This window comes from Thermobia domestica, chromosome 12 (assembly GCF_964235325.1).
Source record: "Thermobia domestica chromosome 12, izTheDome1.hap1.1, whole genome shotgun sequence".
Taxonomy (NCBI): Eukaryota; Metazoa; Arthropoda; class Insecta; order Zygentoma; family Lepismatidae; genus Thermobia; species Thermobia domestica.
In genome coordinates, this window is record NC_137465.1 from 176911682 (window position 1) to 176937138 (window position 25457).

The 25457-nt window shown below is 37.2% G+C and overlaps 1 protein-coding gene across 5 annotated transcripts in view; it reads left to right on the forward strand.

Annotated features, from left to right (window-relative positions):
• The window catches only part of LOC145666852 (UDP-GalNAc:beta-1,3-N-acetylgalactosaminyltransferase 2-like), a 143431-nt gene that overhangs the window by 48258 nt on the left and 69716 nt on the right, over nucleotides 1-25457 (forward strand). Inside the window, exons 1-3 of one of the 5 annotated variants that reach the window (XM_081734429.1) lie at nucleotides 8046-8736; nucleotides 12703-12852; nucleotides 18682-20461. In XM_081734429.1, coding sequence (XP_081590555.1) covers nucleotides 18736-20160 — 1425 coding nt within the window. In that variant the 5' untranslated portion in view covers nucleotides 8046-8736; nucleotides 12703-12852; nucleotides 18682-18735 and the 3' untranslated portion in view covers nucleotides 20161-20461. Of the gene's footprint in view, nucleotides 1-8010; nucleotides 8737-12702; nucleotides 12853-18681; nucleotides 20462-25457 lie in introns of those variants that run through there. The other 4 variants (XM_081734428.1, XM_081734430.1, XR_014127831.1 and 1 more) reach the window with 4 other exon arrangements.

Sequence of the window (25457 nt, forward strand, 5' to 3'; positions counted from 1 at the left end):
CCTGCCCGTCCCCCATCTCTTCCAACTGGACGATCCTATTTAGCATTTTCTTCCTTTCCCAGCACCGTCACAGCTTTTCAGAAACCGTCACATGCGGCAGATCCTATACCTTCTTTTTCCTCTGCTGTTTCTTCTATCCTTTCTATTTTAGAAAAATCGCAACATAAATTTTCTCCTCCCGACTATAAATCTTGCATCATCATACTCAAGCTATTACAATCACATTCACTATAACATCATCTGGTTCACGCTTTTCTAGTCTCTTACAATGGAACATGAGGAGTTCTCGCAGTAAAATGTATGCCTTACATCACCACATATATCTATTCCATCCGTCTTTTCTCTTACTATAAGAAACCTGGCTTACAGATTCCTACCGTTTTAACACCCCTTCCTACCATTGGTTTCATGATGTTCGCCCAGACGGTCGAGGGGGACTCTCTCTCGGCATTCATAATTCTTTATCTTACGTTCTGCACCCTTCTCCCATCCTATACCCAGAAGTTCAGTGTTAAATGGTCACCGTTCACTCTTTCACCCTGGTTAATCTTTATATTCCCCCTCACGTTCATCTTCCTGATCATCTCTGGCTCTATCTTTTTAATTTCCTTTCCCCTCCCTGGATTCTAGGCGGTTACGTAAATTGTAACCACCCGTTCTGGGGGGCTCCGTTTTCCAACCCCGCTGGCTCTGCCCTGTATCGCCTACTTCCCACCTTACCTTGTACTCTTCTGAATACCGGCACTCCTACACTTCTTCCCCGTCCCCGCGAACTTCCTACCGCTCCTGATCTCACCTTTAGTTCTCCTGCTTACTCTAGCCACCTTACATGGACTGTTTCTTCCGACCCCTACGGCAGTGATCACTTCCCATCATTTTACATAACTCTACTTCTCCTCCCTTTCCTTCCTTGTCCCCTATAGGTCGCCCATATTCTACTAACCTCGATTGGTCCCTTTATTCTTCTTGCTTTGATCATTTCTCTCCCCCTCCCTCGTTCAGTGATCCTCTCCGTCTTCACACTGCTTTCTGTTCTCGCCTTTCCCAGGCAGTATCACACTGCCACCCTGATCCCTCTCCCTCAATTCGTTCCTCTATTGTCCATTCTCCTTATCCTAAATGGTGGACTAGGGAATGTCAGCAATGGATTTTCCGATGGCGTCAAGCCCTTAAATCATACCTCGCCACTCGCTTCTATTCTAATTTCCTGGTATACCAACAAACCCAAGCCACTACGACCCGCATCCTTCAACAAACCCGTCGTAATGCCTGGCGACAATTTTGTTCAAACCTAAGTTATGGTTCCTCTTTATCCTCCATTTGGAAATTTTACCGGTCCCTTCGTAACAAGACTTGTCGTCCTCCCTCTGGTAAATTTATTTCTTCTCCCTGACTCCATCAATTCCATTCCCAGTTAGCACCATCCACGTGTCTCTTCCCTCCTCTCTGGCTCTCTCCTCTTTATTCTCCAGAACCATCCACCCCTATCCAACTTCCTTTCACTATGTCTGAACTTTCTCCCATCTTATTCCATCTACCCAACTCTTCATCTGGCAAAGACGGCATACATTACCGACACCTATAACATCTTCCTCCACTGTACCAGAACTTCCTACTCACCTTATTTAACACTGTATGGTCTTCTGAACGGTCTATTATGGTCTATTATGGAAAGATTATGTTATTATTCCCATTCTCAAACCCACAAAACAATCTGGCATCGCTGAACATTATCGCCCTATTGCCCTTTCCTCATGATTTTTAAAGGTCTTCGAACATCTCCTGAAACAACGTGTCCAATGGTTCTCTGAACACCACCTTTTATTTTACAAACAACAATACGGTTGTCGACTTGGTTAAAGTGTTTCTGACTGTCTGTCTGTTCTTATCTCTGATATTTGGCTCGCTTTTCCCGTACCCAACTTGTTTTTGCCGTATTCATTGACCTTTCTTAGGCTTATGACTCTGTTCCCCTTTATGATCTCATAGATATACTTTACCAACAGGGCATCCCTTCGAAATATCTCCATATTATTTACAACCTTCTGGTCCAACGTACCTTGTATCTTCGCCTCGATTCCCAACTCTCTGAAGGTAGCACCACTTCCCAAGGTCTTCCTCAAGGTTCTGTATTATCTCTTCTTTTGTTCAATCTCTTTCTGACCCCTATTCTTCGCCAAACCAGTAACAGTGTAGAGTTCTTTCCTATTGTGATGATTTAGCCTTCTATATTAGTTCTCCCTCCCCTAAACTTGCTATACCCCAACTCATTTCAGCTCTCACCACATTCTCCACCTGGTGTTCCAAACATGGCTTAAGAATAAACTGGAACAAAACTTCCTTCTAGTCTTTACTCGCAAACGCACTCTCGCCCTACCCTCCCTTACTTTTACCGGTATTACTCTTCATCGCCGTCCTTCTGTTAAATATCTCGGAATCGTCTTAGACTCTTCTTTACGTTGGACCCCCCATTATCACCTTCTACATCAAGAAACATCATCCTTCTTACGTTTAATTCGTTCTATTTCCACTTCTACTTGGTCTACAGATTTCCATGTTCTCCTCCTGTTATATAAACTGGTTTACTTACCTATTTTAACGTATGGTGGTTTTTCTATCTCCTTCTCCTTCTATAGTCTTTCAAAAATTTCAATCCCTTCAATACACTACTCTCTGCCGTACTTTTAGCCTCCCTTCCACCACTGCTGCTACTGCGCTTTATTCTGAGACCCTAGTTCCACCTTCAGCAATTCAGTTGAAACACCTGACAGACAAATTCAGTCTTCAATGTTTCCAATTTACCCGATGCTCTCTCCTTCCTAAACTCACTCTGCTCCGACACCTTCATACAGGCTGCAAAAGTTCTCCATATCTCGCATCTCTCCCTTTCATATACAACTGCTACCTAGATCTTGCACCACATCTGTTCCACATCCAGCGCACGTATACACTCCCTTGCTACTTGCATGGCTATCCAGTTTCTTCCCAATATTTTTCTATAATTTTTCCCTAGTACCCTCCCGCCCACCTTTTCCATCCCATATCTTACCAACATTGTTTTTCCTTATCCATTCCTCCTCTCCTTCAGCACACTGTTCATTTGTACTGCGATGCTTCTGGCCAGGGCTTGCATTTGGGATCAGCCTTCTACGACTCCTCTCGTCAGCGATGTTTCAGCTTTAAACTACCCCATTATGTCTCTACCTTTCTCACTGAAGCTTATGCCTTGTTTGCGACTCTTCGTCATTCTCTTCAGCATCAGTATACATCTATCTGTATCGCCACTGATTCTAAGTCTCTCATCCAATCTCTACAATCTTCCCCCTGGACTTCAAAATCCTCCTGGATTCTTTATGAAATCCGTTTTCTTCTATACTGTCGGACTTCCCTCAACTATACTACTTGCTTAATTTGATCGAAATGTCATGCCAACATCCTCGGGAATTCTCTAACTGATGCCGCACCCCGTTTCGGAGCCCTGCACGGCACTCCCATAGATCTTTGAGTCTCGCCCATTGACCTTGTTCCACGACTTATTACACTTCATTATCAACGCTGGACTGCTTATAATGCCTCATGTACAAAGGCACGTTGGTACTGGCACCATCCTTGTTCTCTCCGCTCTCCATCTTAGTTCATTCAACATACTTTCTCTCCCTCCTTCCTCCATTTTCTGTTCCGTAACAGACTTCAAATTCTATATACTCCCCAACGCCAGGGCCGGCGCGAGGGGGGTCGAGCCATGCCATCGCCCAGGGCGGCAAGTCTAATGGGCGGCGAAATTTGAAAAAGAATACTATCAAAATGTAATGCTTCGTAATAGGCCCACATGGAAAAATAAAATTGCGTTTACCTGAGAGTGTAAATGAACTTACTTCACTCACATTCAGGAAAATGCTCCCACAGGAAATTCAGACCATTCCCCTTCATTTTCAATTATCAAACTACTAGCCACAGGTGTCTCGTTCAATATTTCCCTTGCAGCGGTGTAGATAAGATTTTCAGCTAGGGTGGATAAGATTATCAAAGTGTCATATTTTTTTTTCTATTCAGCAATATTCTAACGCTCCACTCTAAGTATGCAAAACGTACACTCCCACTTGAGACAGGCCATTCTAGCCGCACTTTTTTTTTGTATGGTTAAAAACATTTCTGACTTTTTTCTGCGTCAGTTCAACATTGGGCCATACTATAGGAACATATTAACAGTCTCACTTTAAAGCCATTAAGCACCACAAGGTGGGAGAGCCGAATTGATGCTCTGACTCCACTTAGATTAATCTTAAAGATATGGCACCTGAACTTTTGTCTGAAAACTACCAAACTTGCCAGCTTTTTAACACACTAAGAACCGAAAGATATAACTCCAGTGAATCGAAAGACGAACTGAAGTTGTTATCCGCTATAATTAAGCCTAAAAGTTCAGCAAAAGAGACCTTAAAATTAATTAAGGAACATGACTCAGCTCCCAATGTCAGTGTTGCATTTAGGATTTTGTTAATCTTACCGGTAACATGGCAGGTGGAGAAAGATTTTTTTCGAAACTTAAGCTTACTAAAAACTATCTACGTTCTTCCTTACCTGAAACACGGTTGAGTGGTCTAGCGATGATATTGATATTGAACACGAATTTGACTGAAACATTGGACTACGCGAATGTGATAAAGGAATTTGCTCATATCAAAGCAAGAAAAGTTAGTTTCAATTAATATATGTTAAATTTATGTATCTCTATTGTCTTTTAGTACATTATAAGGCTTAGACTAATCACTTAATTTTGCACTAATATCTGATTCACTATATTATCTTCATGCTCCATACTCTGTTGGAAACACCTTTTGATATAAAATAAGCCTAAGAATTAAAATTTTTAGTCGTGACTTAAGCATATTCTTTGTTTTATTTTCTGTATGCGCTGCTGTATGTCACAGATATACTGCGAAATCGAACATACTGAATATTGTGTCATGTATGGAGTCATTTAAATTCCAGCATTGAAGCATTCGAGAGAGGTAGTTCAATTTTTTGTTTACTATTTCCATTTCATACATGATTTTAAATGGGGCATCTTACTTATTTTTCGTGACACTTGAACGCCTTCTGTCAAATTAAGGTTTGCGGATTAAAGGGGCGGCATATCAAAGTACTGTCCAGGGCGGCAAAAATGCTAGCGCCGGCCCTGCCCAACGCTTGTATCTTCTCCGAAAACGTGCTACTCCACTTTGTAACTGTGGTCTCGATACAGACTCCATCGATCATCTCATTTTCTCTTGCCCTATCAACAATATCACCCACGATTTCTCTCTATTCTTCATAAATTTCACGGTTCTGGTCCTTTTAATGTAGATTCGTTCATTTTCACCTTATTCCCACCTGTTCTGACTGCCTATTATCTTTATTTACAAAGATCTACGTTATTTAGCATTTTATGACCATCTCTAAAGAATCATCTCAATTCCTCATATGTTTCATTTGATAACACCTTCTATAATTGCCAGGAGGCATTTTTGCCGATCGCAAACGTTTCAGCATTCTTGCCAATTTGATGTCGAGAACAGAACCCAAACAACCCCTGCGGGGCTTCTAACCCGTTCCTAATACTACTACTACATTTGCTGTGGATCTATATACTCGTAGTACAAGGGCAAACTTATTTTAATGAAAGAAGTTTAATGAACATTTTTAAAAAATGATCGTTAAATCACTTTTTGAATATTATTTTTAATCTTATTTTAACGAAAGAAGTGTTATAAAATTTTTTTAAAGTAGTAAAAAAACTATCCGTAGGCAGGATTTGAACCCACGCCAAAAACATTTCCTTCATTAGCATGTCACGCTAGCCCACTTTTTTTTAAAACTTACTATTGTGCTGCCAACATGTCTTGAGCCGTGGCAAAAATGCGAACTAACGCTCACACCCTCCCACACCCACGCGTTGAGCCAATAAGAGTTCAGCTGTTGCTAAACGAGAGAACGTGAGTGGAATTCCTTCAGCCGATAGCAGCGCTTGCAACGAAAGACTAGGGATCAAGTCAATGTAGCATATTTATAATACCGTCATTTCCCATAACTATGGTCCAGATTTTCCATATATTTGGCCATATCATTTCTAATATTTGTCGCAGAAGTGCATAATTTTGGCTTTGGGTAGTCTATACCTTCCGCTAATAAAATAATTTACTGTCGTCAGACTAAGCACTCTACGTTCACATTTATGAAAGAAAATATGGTGGTACATAGTTATGTTCTGAGTTGCCCAACAATGGTCCATGAATAGATTGTGACGTGGAAGGCAATGTTGGGAGTCAATTTACACGAAAATGAAAATCTACAGAATAGAAAATTTATTAAAAAGAAAATAAAAGTATTAAAGTACAAAGTTTTTAATAAAACGGCACTGTAAATTATCAAATAGTACCATTTATAATATCAGTGATATTTTAACATTAACACTACGGTACTACACTAAAGAAAGCACCAGTACCATTACAGGTTAAAACTAATTCAATTCAAAGCACTGTGCCATACCTCTGTCAAGTTCTTTCACTTTGAAAAGTCCTCGGGAAGAGGAAATTTGCTGAGGTAGAATAATGTTAATGATTATATCACTTAGTGGATAATATAACCTATCTTCTTGTGCCATATCCAGTACGAGCCAGCTTTTTCCATACAAGAAACAATAGCCCCTGTCACCCTTGTTTCCTTTACAATGCCTGGCCATAGCCTACTGTCATAAGACACAATAACATACACACCCTCTTGCAAGTCAAAGCCATTGCAGCTGGAGTTTTCATGGCTAAAGATGTTGGTAGAGAAATCGTCTTCGTCTTCATGTAACATAGAGACATTTGTATCTGTATCTGAATCTGAAAGAGTCAAACATGAGAGTTCCGGCTCGTCATCTTCACTGTCTGAAGATTCAAATTCTTTTGAAACTCGTCTGCGCTTTACTTTCATCTTATTTTTAGAAAGCTTCCGTTTTGGTGCTTGAGATCCACTTGTGGAAGGCTGTTCTGCTGCAACATTTCCCAAACCTTGAAACTCATCTATTGAAATGCTTCTACCAGGTTCAACATGTAGTTGTCTCTTCCGAGTAGTACCGGTACATTTTTTGAACGCTAACGCATTGGTATCATCATTATTAGCACTGGTACTAGTGTCGTTTCCATAACGCATTTTCTCTAAATGTTGTAAGAAAACGGTTGATACAAGAGAGGAAATTTTGTTCCTTTCAGGATCAGATGATGGCAATCTATCTAACACTTCGTTCCTGTTCAGTGGATATATTCCAGTTTTGCGAAACCCAGACTGTAGGTTAACTGATCCTCGATCATGAAGCGTTTCCATCAGCTTACGCAAGAGGTTCGGAAAAATAGCTTTCGGAAGGGTTCCTTGTTTCCGTCCTTCACCAGTAAAATAAGCAATCAATTGCTTCTTGGCATTTAATAATTTAGTAATTTTCAATAAAACTGATAGACCGGAACCCAGGGCCCCAACCTGGATCCGCCACTGCCTATAGTCAATGAAATAGACCTAGGGTTGAACTAAGAAATAAAGGTGCAAACCAAATGGGATACATCTATGGTCCACATTGTAATAACACGCTACATTTACACACACTAGAATTCCCAACTATGGTCCACGAAAATTGAGGTACATTGTTGGGATTCAAGTTGAAGACTTTTGTTTACTAGCCTACTACACAGAAACAATATAATTTCCTTCAGTAGTTTATATCTAGTTTTACTGTAGACATAAGACTGTTCTTAAAATAACAACTTTCATGCGTATCATACTTATCAATTTTATCCACCGAAGCTTACTTTCCACACTTTTGTGCACGAGGCAGTTATTGTCATTTTCATCATATCACGTCTCCCGCGCAAATAAAACCCCCGCGTTCAAACCAACTATGTTGCCCTATTGCACCATCTATTGGATGTTCTTTCCGATGCCTAGCTTAACTCCCAGCAGGAAACCGTACTAGCTATTGCTAATGACGTCATGAGAGTTGTCTTGGACCATAGTTGGATGCCTGGACTATATTTATGGGAAATGACGATACTCATTTCTGACAAAGTTTAGGTTTCGGAGAAATCGGCTATCAGAGCCAACAACACCTGCCGTTTACTTTGTGCTATATGTCGATCATGTCTTGTGATATCGTATCTGTATGGACCAATCAGATTAGAGGATATCTGAAACGTTTGGGATCCGCAAATATGCTGCCGGGAGCAGGTGACGACAAATCGACTGGTTAGTTCCGTCGTTGTTGGTGCGGAGGCGCTACTGTACCCGAAGTTTCCAGTTTGCCGCGGAGTTTGCGGTCTGTATATCCTTTGTCTGTGGTCGGGAGTGCGATCTTCGCTAAGGCAAACGGCAACCGCAGAAGAAGAAGAAGAAGAATGGCGGTTTATCTGAATTGTTCGTGTTTTAAATTGATTATACATTTGTTTTTAATTCTGATTTTTAATTCTTACAATTATTCAGCTTCGCTTCCTGTAGGAAATCAAGCAGTATGAATAAACGATACAATTAACATGTGTTTTAATATTCCAACAATCTGTAACAAAGAAACAGTGCAAGGAAGAATGTGAGTAAGAAACAACTATTCCACAGTTATGGTAGCTCAAGTCTATGTCTATATCGTACGGGTTGCTGATCTTCGACAGAGTTTCTTGTAAACAGAGAATTCGAGCTTGAATTCTACCACAAACAGTGATACACATTGTAAAGGTTCGTATATTTGTATAATTTTCGGTCAGGTATGGACTTTGGTTTCAGGTAGAGGATCGATGAATTTTAAAAAAACTAGGCTTACTTATTAATTCTTAACAACAACTCAGAATGTATTACTAGTCAAAAATGAATGAGCACCGTACACCTCAGGTGTCAATATTTATTTTTCCTAAATTCTAACATCTAAAATCGGGTAATTTTCCGCAGATGGTGGCCCCGGATTAGACCACATGAACCTGTTTTCAAAGATGTATTTTAGGTAATAGTATACATGAGAACCTCCTGATCTGCGTTTCTTCTGTGTTCTATTACCATTTCTACATGAAATACCATAAATTTTCTACGTAGTGAAATAGTAAGAAGTATCCATGTGCACAGGACATGCGATGTGCGTTAAATTCCCCCCGCCCCCATACACACAGTCATAGATAAAATACAAGGGCACTACACATGCAGATATAAAGTACAGGTACGTTCTTTTTTATTTTCGTATCAGTCGATAAGTAAATAAAAGTCGCTTTGTTACCCCCTCTGTAAGTTCGTACATACTCAATGAATAATCCCTAAAAGTATGAGCGTCCTGCTCCTTCAGGAACTGATGCAGCTTCATGTATACTATAACCCGTAGTGAATTTCTTACCAAGATAGCCCACTCATACCAATGTCCACTTAACTAGAATTACTTCTCTTTCATTTCCGTCGTTCATTCTTAACTGTTAATCACAAATGTTTGTTGTATTTGTGCTTTCTTTGCTCTTGATTCGTATTCGTCTGGATTGTATTTGCAAAATTAGTATCTTTCAATTAAGTATTGTAAACTACGCATTACTCAAAAATAACGAAAACAATGAATCATTATTTTCTCGTTTCCAACACCCTCCTACAGTATTATGTAAGTAGAGTTTTAGGGGGGGGGGATTGAGAACGTAACCTACTATCCTCGTATTTATTAAATATATTGAATATGAACTTATCTTAAAAGGCAATGCTTTCCTACTGCCTTAGAAAGTGTTTCATAAGGGAGAAATTGCATTAATGGATGGAGATTGACTTCAGGAAGACTAAGTATAACTACAGAATGTGCACATATGTTATAAAAGCTGCACTGGATAAGCCACGAATTTAACTTCAAGATACAAACCAACTTGTGCTAAGTAATCTGTAAAAAGTACGAATGATATGTAACCGAGTCAGGGCAGGAGGACAGCACGGGAGCCCAAGAATTTAGCGAGGGGTGCACCCGTAGTGAGGAGGCGCGTCAGCGACGATAGTATACGCATAAGCGAGGATAAGGAAGAACACTTTATATGACACAAAACACACCTTGTGTATGGCAGGTTTGCACACTTCTCTGGATGCTTCGTACACTGCCTTCCCATAGCATTTCACTTTACTACATCCTGTCTCATGTAGTACTACGTGCTAAAGGTCCTACTTTCTATTTCATATTTCTATTTTATTATACATATAAAAGGTAAGATCCAGATATATGCCCTATTATGCCCTATTGTCTGTTTATCTAACTCGTATTGTATTTCGGAGCCGCCATCAAAGTCACTCCTAAATAGCCAAACCGTGCAAGTTAAGTTTAGGCACACCGCTCGAAATAATTGTTTGAAAAAAGCTCTAATTTTTTCACTGATTTTCTTATTGCTCTCCAAAAGAATTGTACAGGACGACGTGATAATACCCCACTTAGCACAGATGAATACAATTATTTCACGATTTGCGTATAAATACAGCGTCCGGACATATACTTACCATAAAATCCAGTGCAGAAACAAACCAATCTGCTTAGTAATCACTACAAAGCACAAATGCTGTCTAACCGAGTGAGGGCAGGACGAAGCTGGTAGGCCTAAGGAGATGCTTCTTAAGTGAGCAGTCGTGTCGGCGTCTGTGAGTATGTGCGTTAGCTAGGGAAATGGGTTTTCGTAATGATAAAGAGTTCCTATAATGTTTGTAATGGTTTCACAGTAGTTACACTATAGTTATAATATAAAATGCAGCTTTTGTACGCTGTGCAGAAATAAATACATAGTCAGAAAATAACTTATACGGTTCTTTTTGATATATGCTTAGTTATTTTAATCGCCGTTTAGGTTTTTTAATAATTTTAAACTAGCAACACTTACAATGGAGAATAGTAAATTTTGTAAAATGCGGTGTACCTGAACTTGGACTGTACCATAAAAGTTTTCAAAAATGTTTTCACATGTAAAATGTTTCAATTTATGGTATATTTAGAGATAGTTTTAAAGAGCGGTACAGATATGTGTTTATTGAAAATCCTAAGTTGGTACGCCAAATGGTTACAGATATACCATAAAATAAAAGCGAAATCATAGAGCTGTGTGTTATTTGATCTCTGTAACTGTTAGACATTCGAACTGCGAACTTGGAGGTTTTTTTTAATTAATTAATTAATGCATAACTGTAACGCTCTTTAAAACTGTGTGAGGACATACTGTAATATTACTTTTGCATGATATTGCTTTTGGAGTCATTATTAACCTCCAGTGACCAAATTCGGAAATTTTACCATCTAATACGAAAACCACGTTGATAATATCTGGATAACTCTTAGACTTACCACATCCTTGTTTATGGTGAACAGATATTTGCAACATTTTCCAAAACTATGTTAAAACATATTTTGAAAATATGTAAAAATGGTAGTTTTAAGAACCCTATGGTACCCTAGCCTATATATATATATATATATATATATATATATATATATATATATATATATTTGCTTCGAGTTGAAACTGTTTTTAGAGTTATTGTTAAGCATCAATAATATATATATATATATATATATATATATTTCGAAATTGTACCGTCTAGCATGCAAACACCATACCTCAATGGCGCTGCACTTTATTTCCCCATATTTGAGTAACCATTAGGTGTACTGGCTAACAGTTTTCGGTAAGCAGATATCTGTAACGTTCTTTAAATTATTTAGAGATATATTTATAAAATATATAAAAATGCAGAAATTAGATATCCCTGAACCTGATAGCGGTACCCACATTTTTGAGTAGTAATACGTTTTGAGTTGTTCTTGTTTTTAGAAATACACTGTCCATACCCAGCCAGTTCAATATCTAAGGAGTTTACTTAGAGCGACAATGTACTTTTTTACTGTAGCAGTAAGGCAGAATCAAGCATGTAAATTATACTTGATAGTGTAAGATCATTACCAAGTAATCCACTGTAAGAGTAACGTTGTGTGTATACTGCTTTCGTATATTAAGGATACCCTTCACGTACAATATTATTGACAATCTTAACAAACAGAAAAATAAGTCAATTTAGTCCTGGCTTCAAACTTTGTGCTAGCATGGCCTTTTGAAAAATACATTATGGAATAGCGAGATGTTTCTTTTGTTTGAAGAGTTAGTAGTATTTTTCATGATTCTGAAACTAAAACCTGAGGAAATAAAAGTTAGGTAATCTCAATCTGAAGTGTTTTCACTTATAGCGTACAACATACCAAGATATAACACTCATCTTTTATATCTCCATTAAAAGCAAACATACTATTCAATTTCTAATACAAATTTAACTTAAGAAAAGAAAATCCCCTTAGACAGTGATAATGACAATACATGAAATGATAGAATGAAGAAAACGGGAGGAAAAAGGAGAACCCCGAAATAATACCCATATACTGTGTTCATCCACCATAAAACCCGCTTGACGCGCGCAGGAATCGAACCAGGGACCCCACGCACCTGCATGTTTCCAGTCTAACAGCATAGTAGATTACTTCGAACAAGTTACCAGAGAGCAATGAAACAGTATAGAAAAGTTTTTTATCTCCGTCTTTTTTATTATTTTTATTTTTTTAATGTTTAGGTACATTTCTCAGACTTTGTAAGAGAAATTTAAAAATGCCGTGTATCGAGGACGATTTATTTTTTTAATTACTTTTTTTCATTCTTTTTGCTTTAGGACAGGAAGTGTGTACTAAATAAAGACAAGATGGTTTGATATTGTTGAAGGATTTCTAATAGCGTTCGTTTAAAGATGTAGCAAGTGAAATACTACAAAGTCCATGCACTGATTTGCGGAATCTACTTCGAACAGAGTGAATTTCAGTAGGTATATATTTAATTTTTAAAAAAATTAACTCTTCAAATTTGCTATTAATGATAGTGGGTCTTTTGTGTGCGTGGATGAATTGTTTGCCAGAAAAACATACATAATTCACACTTAAACCCATAATTAAAAGTGTGCATACGCCCATAGATTTGATACATTGTTACCAAGTCCTTTTTGAAATATGCAAGGAAAGAAAATATCGATATGCAGTGGGTATTCATATATAGTGTGAAATATGGTTTACTAATGTAGAAGGGTGGACAGGAATAGAATGTAAAATCTTATTTATTTGCAATGTGTAAAATTTTAACGGCGAACCTGTTGACGAAAAGTAATAATAATAATGTTTTTCTCGAACTTGAAGTTGACTTCTTTATTTTTCAGAATATTCCAAAAAGTAAATGAGTGTTACGAATTTCGAACGTTTCAAATTGTTTAGCAGTTATAATCGTCAAGATTACTATAATGATCTTCCCGATTAGAGACACAATTCACATTTAGTAACAACTCAGATACATAGCAGTGGTATCAATGGAAAGAGAACTCAAAAAGTTTACTTTCACTTAAGAATTGTTTTCCACAGGTGCTTAATGTGATTCTCTTTTGTTACTCGACACATACACTAAGTCTTTAATCATGTTTCTTCCATATACATTGTAGCATATCATGATTCATTGATACTATGTCTTTTTAATGAATAATAAGAGTGACTTGTAGATTCTTTATCTTTAACACAGACCGCAAACAAAGAATATATATAGGGCACAATATCCGGTTAATAGGAGGTCAAAGAAGCAATATACTATTGGCAGGACCAGAACGTGAAATCCGTTTATTTGTTAGTCGTGTTTTGATCTTCTGACTTCGTTGTGGAAATGTGTGATAATGTATTTCATCTAGAAAGTAGAAAATAATTTTATCTGACCGCATTTTTAAAATTTCCAGATTCGTGTAACATTTAAATAGAGCTGATTGCAGCTCTTAAATAGTTAACATGTTGAAATGAAGAAAAATATTATTAAATAAATAACAATTTCAATATTAAAATTAATTATTTACCAAATAAATGTAGATTGCTTTTTTGTGAAGAAGAAAATACAAAATATATTGTCAGTTTTTATAGTAAAAGTTTAAATCTGCAAATGAGGGAATAATCTGTCTTTTGGAAGATAAACATGAGATGTCTAGTTCCAGTTTCAGCAGAAGCTATGTCTTTAACACATTCGCATATGAAGTATTGATTATTTCATTGGAAAAGAAAGGACCATACACGTTATCATTGATCATAGCTCATATTCTTCTCTTGGCATGTGGGATTTCCGTTCAGTAGATCCAAACGATACATTTGTGACTACCCTAAATGGTGAAAGTGGCTTCATGACGAAAACAATGAAACAGAAACTTTGAAATTATCATGATAAAACTTTTACTTATATGCACCCGGCAACATTGCTATTCATCACGAACTGAACTGTCAGTTCTACGGCAGATCCTGGAAGTGCCCCCGTTTTGATTCAATGAATAGTAGTGTTGCCGGGTGCATGCAAGTAAAAGTTTTATCATGATAATTTCAAAGTTTCTTTTTCATTGTTTTCAAGAATTGCATAATATAGACAGATCCTTAACACACCTTTTGATGCACTGAAAAATGAGCACTGTTGCCAGTTCAGAATGTTAATTTATAAAAACCACGTTTTCCCTAGTAACCCCTTATAGAGGCCTAATCCGATTAGTTGAGTTGAGTTGATTTTGAGTTTAACGTCCCGTTCAGCAGCTAGGCTATATGAGACGTGGACCTACTGATTAATGTGGAATCCGAACCACATGAGCTCCCGCCGGGAATTGAACCCGGGTCTCCCGCGCCAAAGGCGCGTACGCTAACCGCTTAGCCACGGAGGAGCTCCCTAATCCGATTAGTTATCGGTGGAAATGAAAAATTCTTTTTTTCTATTCCATAGTTTCCAAGCTACTCCAACTATACAAACTGAAAATTAACCACAGAACATCTATACGTATGAGTTATGAGTCAATTTACGTGACTTGTAAAAAAATTGATTTACACCTTCGCTTACATCTGGCAACACCGTGTGGTTCCTAGTGTACTTCAGTCATTTCTCCCTAGTTTAAAAATATATGCATGAACAAGGCTTCATTTTGGTATAACCATTATTTGTATATCGCTTCCGGTTCAAAAGTTCTACTATCCCAAACTCCGGGATATTGTGTATTGTGTATTGGGCACCCTGTAGAAGAGAGAGAGGATTTGTAACAAATTTATTCTTTCATTGCTGTATGTGGTTCCTTAATTTATTATTTCACAAGTGTCTCAACATCATTTGTAGCGATCTTGGGCTAACAATGTTTGCAAATGATGTCCCGAAGCACCATGCCATTAGGTAGTGGGACCGGAACTGAAAACATTTTCTATTCTGTTGCCATTAATAACCCTAGTGCCTGCTCGTTGAGTCTTCACCAAACTTTCGTCGAGAAATTCGGTGCATACTGTTAGAAGACTGCTTAACGTGAAAAATGGAGACTATAAAACTCTTCTCCGTCTTGTTGCCAGTCATGTTCTTTCGTATCAGTCCAAGTGGCGAACTATGTTTTTTCTCGGCAGTTTTATTAGTCACCGTAAACTTTGATATCATCTTTGTATGTATGTGAGTGTCATTAACTGTGCATTTATGAGTGTGTCTAATCGCAAAGATCATTTATAGTAACACTGTTTATTCTAAATTCACGAATACCTTCCATGACGTGTGACTGGTTCAAAGAAACGTCCACACTATATAAAACCGCGTTCTTCGAGGTCTATTTACCATGAGTTTAAACTGAATTTGTTCATCTCTAAAAATTCAGGATAATACGTTTATAAATAAAATAAAAATATGTATTTTTAAAAGTAAATAATAATAAACCCTTTTAAAAATATAAAATTTATATATATATATATATATATATATATATATATATAAAGAGAGGGTAGTCCTAAAGCGTGGAAATACTCATTAGAGTGGTAAAAGCTGTAAAATATAACCGATGTGGGGAATAGGGATGGGGGGGGGGGATGTTTAAAGACACATCACAATGACGTCTTGAACTTACGCAGTTGTCCTAAATGGAAGGCATAGCATATGATATGCCATTTTAATAACAAATTTTCGTAGAAATTTAATGGTACCGTTGTTTTTGCTCTGACGCTAGCCATATCAAAGTTGTGATTGTGTCTTTGTAGTATCCCCAGCAAAAGGGGTTAGTCATACGGCAAGGACCACGCACTGTTGCAGGACGTGTTCAATATATTCCCCATTCAGCTCAATTGTCAGTTGCATCCTAAGTTCCTAGTCACGCAAAATCTTGCGCAAACGGTCAGCTGTAATGTTGGAATATACCTCCACAGTTCGTTCCTTGGTATGTTAAACATCCGTAATTTTCACTGCATATACAACAGACTTCACATGATTCCGCAGGAGGTAGTTGAGTGGAGTTGGGTCAGAGGAACGAGGAAGACATTTCACAGCACCTCGCCGACCAATCTACGCATTAGGAAGCTGCTGATCGAGGTACTCACGGACACAGGTACCGTAATGGGATGGGATGCCATCCTGCTGGGGAAACTTAGACATTAATCCATCCTCCGACAGCAGTGATGAAATAATATCGTCTTTTAACAGGCGTCGATAACCCTTCGCCGTTAGAGTCCCGTCGGTGAAGAATGGACCGACAACACGAGTTCCCTACACTCCCCACGCACTACCATCTTTCTGGGAACACCTGCGTATGCGGAAAACCAATGCGGATTACTATCTGACCAGTACCGCACATTTTTGCTCGACACCTAAAAATTTGCCTTATCAGTAAAGAATTAAGTCAGAGGCTATTGTAGTGTTTTGTCGTAGCTGCTCTGTGAGCCATTGAATAAATTCCAGATGACTATCTGGATCATCTTTTGTAAGGTGTTTTTGAAGTCGCAGCTTATTAGGGTGCCAGTTATTCACTGACATAATGCGTATAATTGAGGTTTGACTAACAATACTGTAATGGGTTACACTTCATTGCTTCTCTTGGGAATTTTAGTGAGTGATGCCAACACTGCTCTAATTGTTGCCTCGTCTGTTATCTGCGTGAACTACCAGTCTTGGGTCGATCTGCCATAGATCCGATATCTAGGAATTTCTTCAGCACTTTTAACACAGTATCTAATGGGAGTCCTTTTCGGGGATGGCGGTTAAAATCGTCTACAATCACTCTAGTGCTTTGTTCTCCAGAGATCAGCACAATCTCAATATGAGAGAGCCTCCCCGGCTAAGAGGTTAGAGTACGCGCCTTTGGCGTGGGAGACCCGGGTTCGATTCCTGGCGGGAGCTCATGTGGTTCGGATTCCACGTTAATCAGTAAGTCCACGTCTCATATAGCCTCGCTGCTGAACGGGACGTAAAACCCAAAATCAACTCAAGTCAACAATCTCAATATGCTCTGCATGCGCTAAAGCCATCTTTTCCTAGTAAATCACCTGCAACGATGGTCACCTTCAAACAGTCATAACTTTGTAATAGTTAGCTCTAGAGCAAAGATAACAATACCATTCAATTTCTGTGAAAACTTTGCTATTTAAATGGCATATAATATGCTATGGTTTCCATTTAAAACAGTTTCGTATATTTTAAGATTACGGACCTCATTGTAATATGTCTTCAAACATTTCCCCCACCCCTAATCCCTACCCACATTGTTACTTTGATTATATTTTGCAACGTTTACCTCTTCCTCACTTTTGGACCACCCTGTATATATATATATATATATGCTTTATGTCCATGGTTATGCCCTGTAGGCTAAAGTAGACGGATGAATAATAGAAGTGAATGATTGTGAATATAATTGATAAAATGAGAATTTGGGAGAATCTCGAGAAAGCCTACGGACACGATGTCAATCACCAACTCACATGATCTAGGATTGAACTCGAGAGTTCTCGCACCAGAGATGAGCACTCTACCATTGAGCATTCCTGAGTTGTTGTTAATACTGCTATATCACAAGCGAGTGCTCGATTCGACTTATACAGTATTTGCATCTATATATGCATGCGTGCTATTTAACCTTTTATCTGTTTTTTTTTTTCTGTTTTTTAATGTGAATTGGCATATTTATTGAAAATTCGTAAATATGTGTAATAAGCATAAAAGCAAAACCTGAGTTGTCAAAAGTCGCATTATACGTGTTATTCTTGTACAATTGTTGACCAACACTTATTGATGTTACTTATCACTGAACTGGTCGAACTATCTAAGGCATCAGACTGGCGATCTCAAGATCTGTCTGTCGCCTTTCGGATTTCACTCACATAGATGTTACGTATTGTTCTTTCACCATTTATTTCATTAGAACTATTTATTTCTCCGTCTCCTTTAGCGTAAAGGGGACAGTTATGGGGCGTATAACTAAAAAAATGAAGACTACGTCTGTAAGTTGAAACATTGTATGTTTGGCTTATATTCTGAACAATGAGAAAGAAATTTCCTTATATTTTTTGTATTTATATTATTTGTAAATAATTAGTTTTATTTTGCAAAGCTGTTATAACTGTTAATATTATTTTAATATAATATCATTAGAATGAAATATATGTGAAAATTAATTTTAATACAAAGTAAAGAAGTCAGCGTCATTTATAATGAGAATCAAAGTAAAATTGGAAATAAAATCCATAAAGAAACTATTAGAAGAAGTAAATTTTTGGGTTTCTTTAAGAACATATTTGGTCAGTGTTCAATATAAAAGAATTGCAATAGAAACGTTAACCAATCAATTTTATGTTTTAACTAGGAATTTGCAAGCACTTCACCAAGATGACATAAGTTGCATGTGTTGTATGCCAGAATGAGATATTTGCTTTCTGCCGTCGTCTGTGTTGTGTCACTTCTGCTGGGATTTCAGATTCACATCTTTCTGCGATCTTGGGATACGCTTCCGATTAAAGAGGACATATTTCTTGTAATTGGAATATTATCAGCTCAAAAGAATTTCATGTACAGACAAGCCATTCGAGATACATGGCTTACCTTGATAACAAAGAACATTAAGTATTACTTTCTAGTGGGTACTGATATGTGTGGAATACCATTAGAAGATCGAATCTCTGATTACGAATGTAAATGGAATAACATATCTGTGCCTCATAAAGCCAATGAACAAACTGAGTTTCTTACTAATGATAATATGGATAAAATTCCAGAATTTAGTTCAGAGAATGTGGTATTAGGATTTTATTTTCAAGTGAAACATCCAGTAGTAATAAGAAAATTGAATGTAATTTCAGAAATTGTTAGGATGTACAAAACAGTTAATGTCAGTCTTATTAATTCTTTTACTGGTGAATCATTGGCACATGCTACTTTTACGAATGTAGAAACGAATTATGATATCTTATTTAAACCAATTGAGCCATACTTGTTACCTAAAGGCTTTGAAGCCCAAATTATTGTTGATATTGACAGTGCTGGTGAGATCTCGTATTGTTTGAATCAGTGGGATAAATTGAATGTACTTCAGTTTCTGTATGTTATACCCTATAAAGGTAGTTTACCAATTAGTTATCAGAAAAAATATTGCTCGGTAGTTGGAGCGACTTTTACAGTACATAATATATCAGAAGTACATACTTACATATCATTAAAAAATGATCGAGCACTGAAATGGCAAAAAGAAATTATTGACATTAAAAATAGACTTGTAGTGGAGAATATGAAAAATAGTGATATTTTGTTTATAGATGTTGTAGACGTATACAACAACTTACCAGCAAAGATTTTGAATTTTCTTAAGTTTGTTGCCGTAGATAAATTTCATTTTCTCTTAAAAACTGATGATGATACATTCCTAAATTTAAAGTCGATCGTTGAAAGCTTGCAGAAACAAAATTTATCCGAATTAGGGTATTGGTGGTGGGGTTCATTTCGAACGGGATGGGCGGTGCAGACAACAGGAAAATGGAAAGAATTTGCATACAGATCGATCACTTATCCACCGTTCCCGTGTGGTGCTGGTTATGTTCTTTCGTATGATACAGTAAAGTTCCTTGCTGACAATGCTGATCGTCTGCGATATTTTCAAGGTGAAGATGTTTCAATAGGAATATGGTTAGCGGGTTTAAATATGACTGTGACTGATCAGAAAGATGCATGGGAGTGTGGTAGTATTTGTAATCCGAAAAGTTACGTCCGAACTGCATTGTCAATAGACGAAATGTACGATACATGGAATTCGTACAAAAAGGGTTGTAATGTGTGTGTTGTTGAATGCTGATACAATTCGTCTTCCTTGAATTAGTCCTGTTAATGTGTCTTGTTTATTTAGTTGACAAACTCAATGATATGAGTTCTTGAAGAAATTTTCTATATGCTAATTTAAAAGATCTTTTTCTTTTATAGTACTTTCCAGAGTGCAAATAAGAGAACGTGCTTTTATATTTGAACTAGTGTTTTATGCAAAGACAATTTATGATGTTACAATAAATGCTTAAGATAGTTGAATGCGCTATGTATTTAGGCTAAACGACGTCCTGTGGTCAACTGTATTCATATATACGGTAGATCTTTAAAAGAAATTAAGTTATTAGAAGTTTTTCCTGCTTCACGTATTTTTGAGTTTAACATCAACACGTTGATATGACAGTTGTATAACGACCAATCCAGAAGTTCCAGGTGTGACAGTGTGACACTAGAAAGCTAAATATTTTAAAAATCAAGGATTGTTAGGCTAGTTTTCGGTGTTATTACAATGGCAAACTATTCATGCTGTACTATCTTCAAAATATCGGTTTTCAATTTAGATTTAATTTCTTATATATATATATATATATATATATATATATATATATATATATATATATATATATATATATATATATATATATATAAATGCGTTCCTGGTGTAATGCTCACGGGCAATCAAACCACGGATACCATTCTTCAATTGCAAAAATCTGTGAGTATTCACACTTTACAAATCAATCAAACACTTTAAAGCAATGAGGAGATTTCAAGCTTTCGTATATTTTCTGTTTTCGAGAAGGCATGCTTACATTTTTCTCTTAAAAATTTAGAAAAAGGTTTCGAGTGTGACCTCTGAGAAGACCTTACAAAGCTAACTCTGTGTAATACAAATATATTTACCTACGTGTTTGAGCAAACGGTTTAAAAGGAGGTTTAAAAACACTTCTTTTAACACCGAATTTGAAATATATAGTGCGTTCCACAAATAACACTAAGGCTCGTCTCCTGAAGAAACCAAGGAAGATAAAAACATGAAACCTTTTGTAACCTTCAAGGGACATAAAAGACAGCGTTATGCTGATATGAAGAACCCTCATGCGTTGCGCTGAAGGGAGTTACGGGGGTAACTACAAAATTTTAAATAGCAATCCCCACCGTGTGGTATTTCGTTTGAAAGGTAATCACGTGTAGAGACCAATTTTGGAAACTACAGGTCGCTAGCGTGTCTCTATCCAACATGGCGGCCATCTGTAAAGTAGGGTCGAAGTACGTTCCACGCATAACACTAAGGCTATCTCCTAAAGAAACCAAGGCAGATAAAAACATGAAATCTTTCGTATCCTTGAAGGGATATAAAAGACAATATTATACTGATAAGGAGAATCCCCTAAGAGGGGGACTTAATGGAGTTACGGGGTGTAACTATAAAATTTTAAATAGCAACCCCCATCGTGTGGTACCTCGTTTGAAAGCTAATGATGTGTAGAGACCAGTTTTGGAAACTGCTTGTCGCTATCTTGTCTCTATCCATCATGGCGACCATCCGTAAGTACGGTCGAAGTATTCGTAGTAGCCCCCTTAGGCCCCCCTCATGGGGGATTTTCCTTATCAGCATAATGTTTTCTTTTGTGTCCCCTTCAAGGTTACAAAAGGTTTCATTCTTCTATCTGCCTTGGTTTCTTCAGGAGAAGGGCCTTAGTGTTATGCGTGGAACGTACTTCGACTCTACTTTACGGATGGCCGCCATGTTGGATAGGAACACGCTAGCGACATGTAGTTTCCAAAATTAGTATCTACACGTGATTACCTTTCAGGTTGGTGTAAAGGGACAAGCTTTGCCGGTAGATGTCACTGCAGTCTTCGTATCTCTCTTATGTATTTTTACCTTTCACGAAAATTCACGATTTCTCTTACAAATTTCGACCTAGAGACTTCAAATTTTAACAGAAGGAACTTCTAACCTATTGAAGAAAACAATCCGTGCCGATTTTTATTTAAAATTTTGTTCATTGTTGAAATAATTATATTATTAAAGGTTTGGATATCCATTTCAAGAATCAAGCCATTTCAACAATGAAGAAAATTTTAAATAAAAAATCGGCACGGATTGTTGCCTCCGATAGGTTATGAAGTTCCTTCTCTAAAAATTTGAAGTCTCTTGTTTGAAATTTGTAAGAGAAATCGTGAATTTTTGTGAAAGGTAAAAAATACATGAGAGAGATACGAGGAATGTAGTGACATCTATCGGCAAAACTTGTCCCTTTAAACCAACCTTCAAACGAGATACCACACGGTGGGGGTTGTATTTAAAATTTTGTAGTTACCCCCTAATCCCCTTGAGCGCACCTCATGGAGGGTTCTCCATATCAGCATAATATTGTCTTTTATGTCCCTTGAAGGTTATAAAAGGTTTCATATTTCTATCTACCTTGGTTTCTTCAGGAGACGGGCCTTGTGTTATTCGTGGAACGCACTCTATATATAAATATAAGATTGTTAAAAATTACCTGGTGTAGAAAACAACTCTTCAATAAACTAAAGCTACTTTTCAATGAAATATTTATTTTTTAAAAAAATAAATTTTAAATAGTAACAAATTAAGCGCCTAAAATTTAACTAGTTTATCAGTTTATTCCTAGAAAAATGACTAAATATTAAACTTGTCATACATTGTAATGTTAAATCGTTATTGTGTTACACAAGTACACTAGAATCATAAAAATGTTAGTTTCTGTGTTAGTTTTGTAACACAATATTTTGCACAGAAACTTCCGTAAAAGTATACACCACTTTGTGTAAGCCTTGCTTTTCAATTTGCGGAGGAGAAATTATTTTTCTAATTCCATTGAAAGAAACCATCTACTCTTTATTACCAGCTGGGTATTTCGAATGCAATCCTCCAAAAGGTATAAGGAATATCACTTTCATCATTTTCTTTTCAGACACACCCGAATGGCAAATGCAAACTTATTTTTTCTTTGTGTTAAGTTTGTCACTAAGCAATTCCAACATCACGAATTCCCTGCCTGCAAATCCTCTTTACTTATTTCAGTAAAGTGGATTTCCTCTATACATGTACAGCTCGGCAGATTCTTTGAACTTCCCCTGCTGAATTTTACAACACTATCCCTTCTTCCCTCCATCCCTCTTTTGACCGCATTTGCGGGGTTGCAATGCCTCTGTCTCTCACTCTCTCTCTCCCAATACTATCGCTAATGTGAAACAGATGTCAGGCAATGTATGAACAATGAAACTAATCTTGGGAACAGGCATTTCTTTTAAAAAGGAAAACAATGCAAATCTGTAATTTTTGTTTAATATATGATGTGAATAATTTGTAAAGAACAGATTTCTCTGCTTACATGAGTATCAGCAGTGGTTAATTTGTAATGATCACTTCTGGTTATACAGGGATCTCGTCTTACCACTTCTTTCATCATCGTTCAGTTTCATAACCATCTGTCTTTATTAGGCTTCGTGTGAATAGTGTGGAACATTAAACTGAAGATTTTGTTTCAGTTGGTGGGATAAGAAAATGGAAGAATTCCGAGAAAATCTAGGAGCATGATTTCTTTCACCAAAAAATAACATGGTTTGGGATTGAACCAAGGATTCCCGGAACCCGAAATAGGCGCTCTACCTCTTTTTATATTTTACAGTTGACTAATTTATCACGCGCATATATACCAAAGACGCTCGCGCTAGCCACAAGACCAGGGGGGAAGGCTCACCACTGAGCCACAGGGTCCCCTCTAATTAAAGATCAAGAGTAACAGAAAAAGAAAATCAAACTACTAATGCCCTTCGGGAAAGCCTGCGCTATTGAGAGAGTGAAGCATCAAGCATCTGTCTGCATGCTTCTCCTACATGCTGTCAGTAGTCTATAGTATCTGTCGATGGGGATTGTGTATGCCGCGGCCTCAATCTTTATCGAAAGACATTAGTTGCGAATTTGAAGATGCGTAGATAGAAAGAAAGAAAGAAGGGTAAACAAGAGTATAGGAAAGCGCGAGAAGAGTTTTTAACTTTGTACGGTTTGATAGTGGAGCAAAAACCTGGACTATCAAGAAAAAACCCTTAATCGGTCAGGCTACATACTTAAATGATTTACATGGCTAAACCACACTGGAAGGAGTGGTAAAAATCCATGTAAACGAGTCTGTAATATTAAGTTAATAAAACTCTTTATGTTCAAAATCTAACAGTTAATCTGGCATTATGCAAATTTGTGTTGTCTGTAATAGTAAAGTGTTTTGTTAGTAAGAATCTGATATTTTTTTAAGACATGCAACTGCTTCTTCTTGCATGTCTTGATCCATAGGCTCGGGCCGTCATCATCTTGGTTCCTGAAAAGAGAGACTTGGGCATCTGCTGTATTAGTGGCTATTAGCTATTACTGAGATTTTGTAAATATAGAATAACTAATATAAATAACAAGTTTCAGTGCATACCATAAAGTATGAAAATTTATTGTTCATACAGGACTTTCAATAATAATAATAATAATAATAATAATAATAATAATAATAACTACTACTAATAATAATAATATAGTGACTTCAGATATTGGATACTTTCAAAAGCAAATTTGAATTCAAAGGTGAACTAACTTACCTGACTAGAGATTATGTTACATCTTCTTCTTCAGTTTCCACGTCATTGTCGGAGTAGTCCATTTGAATAATAAATGTACTGTCGTCGGACTGGTGGTCGTGCGTAAGATAGCAGTTTTCGATTTTCTTTACGTGGTCATTATACTTCCACACATTTAAGCCTATCAATTCAACACACACTGTTAACACTTTGCAAACACTTGCACTTAATGAGGATGTTTAATTTTCTTCCTAACGCCTCTCTCGAGCTTTGACCAAATCATTTAGATCGGGTTAAGATAGCAATGATAAGGCGGAAGTCTTAAAATGTAATGACCATAGTCGCGTGCGATATTATCAATTACATAGGCTTTATCTATATTTGCCTGTTTAATTTTATCCAAGAGGACCGCCTTTATCGGGAGAGGGTCGGGTACTGGGATATTGTTGACATGCATGTAATGAACAATGTCTTTTACATTCATTGACATGGTTGGCGTCTTAGTTTCAGGCGTGAATGATATGCAGCATTATCTAAAACAATCGCACGCTTTTCATTTGTTGGCAAATTAGCCATAAGGGTTTCTGAGAACCATTTCTCGAATACCGTAGAATTCATGTCGTGACTGTCAGCCATTGTATCGTCAATATTTTTCGCTAACAAAAACAGTTTTTTACCCACCCGTCATCACTGCCTGCATGCAATACAATTATTCTTTTGTCCCTAGACACGGGA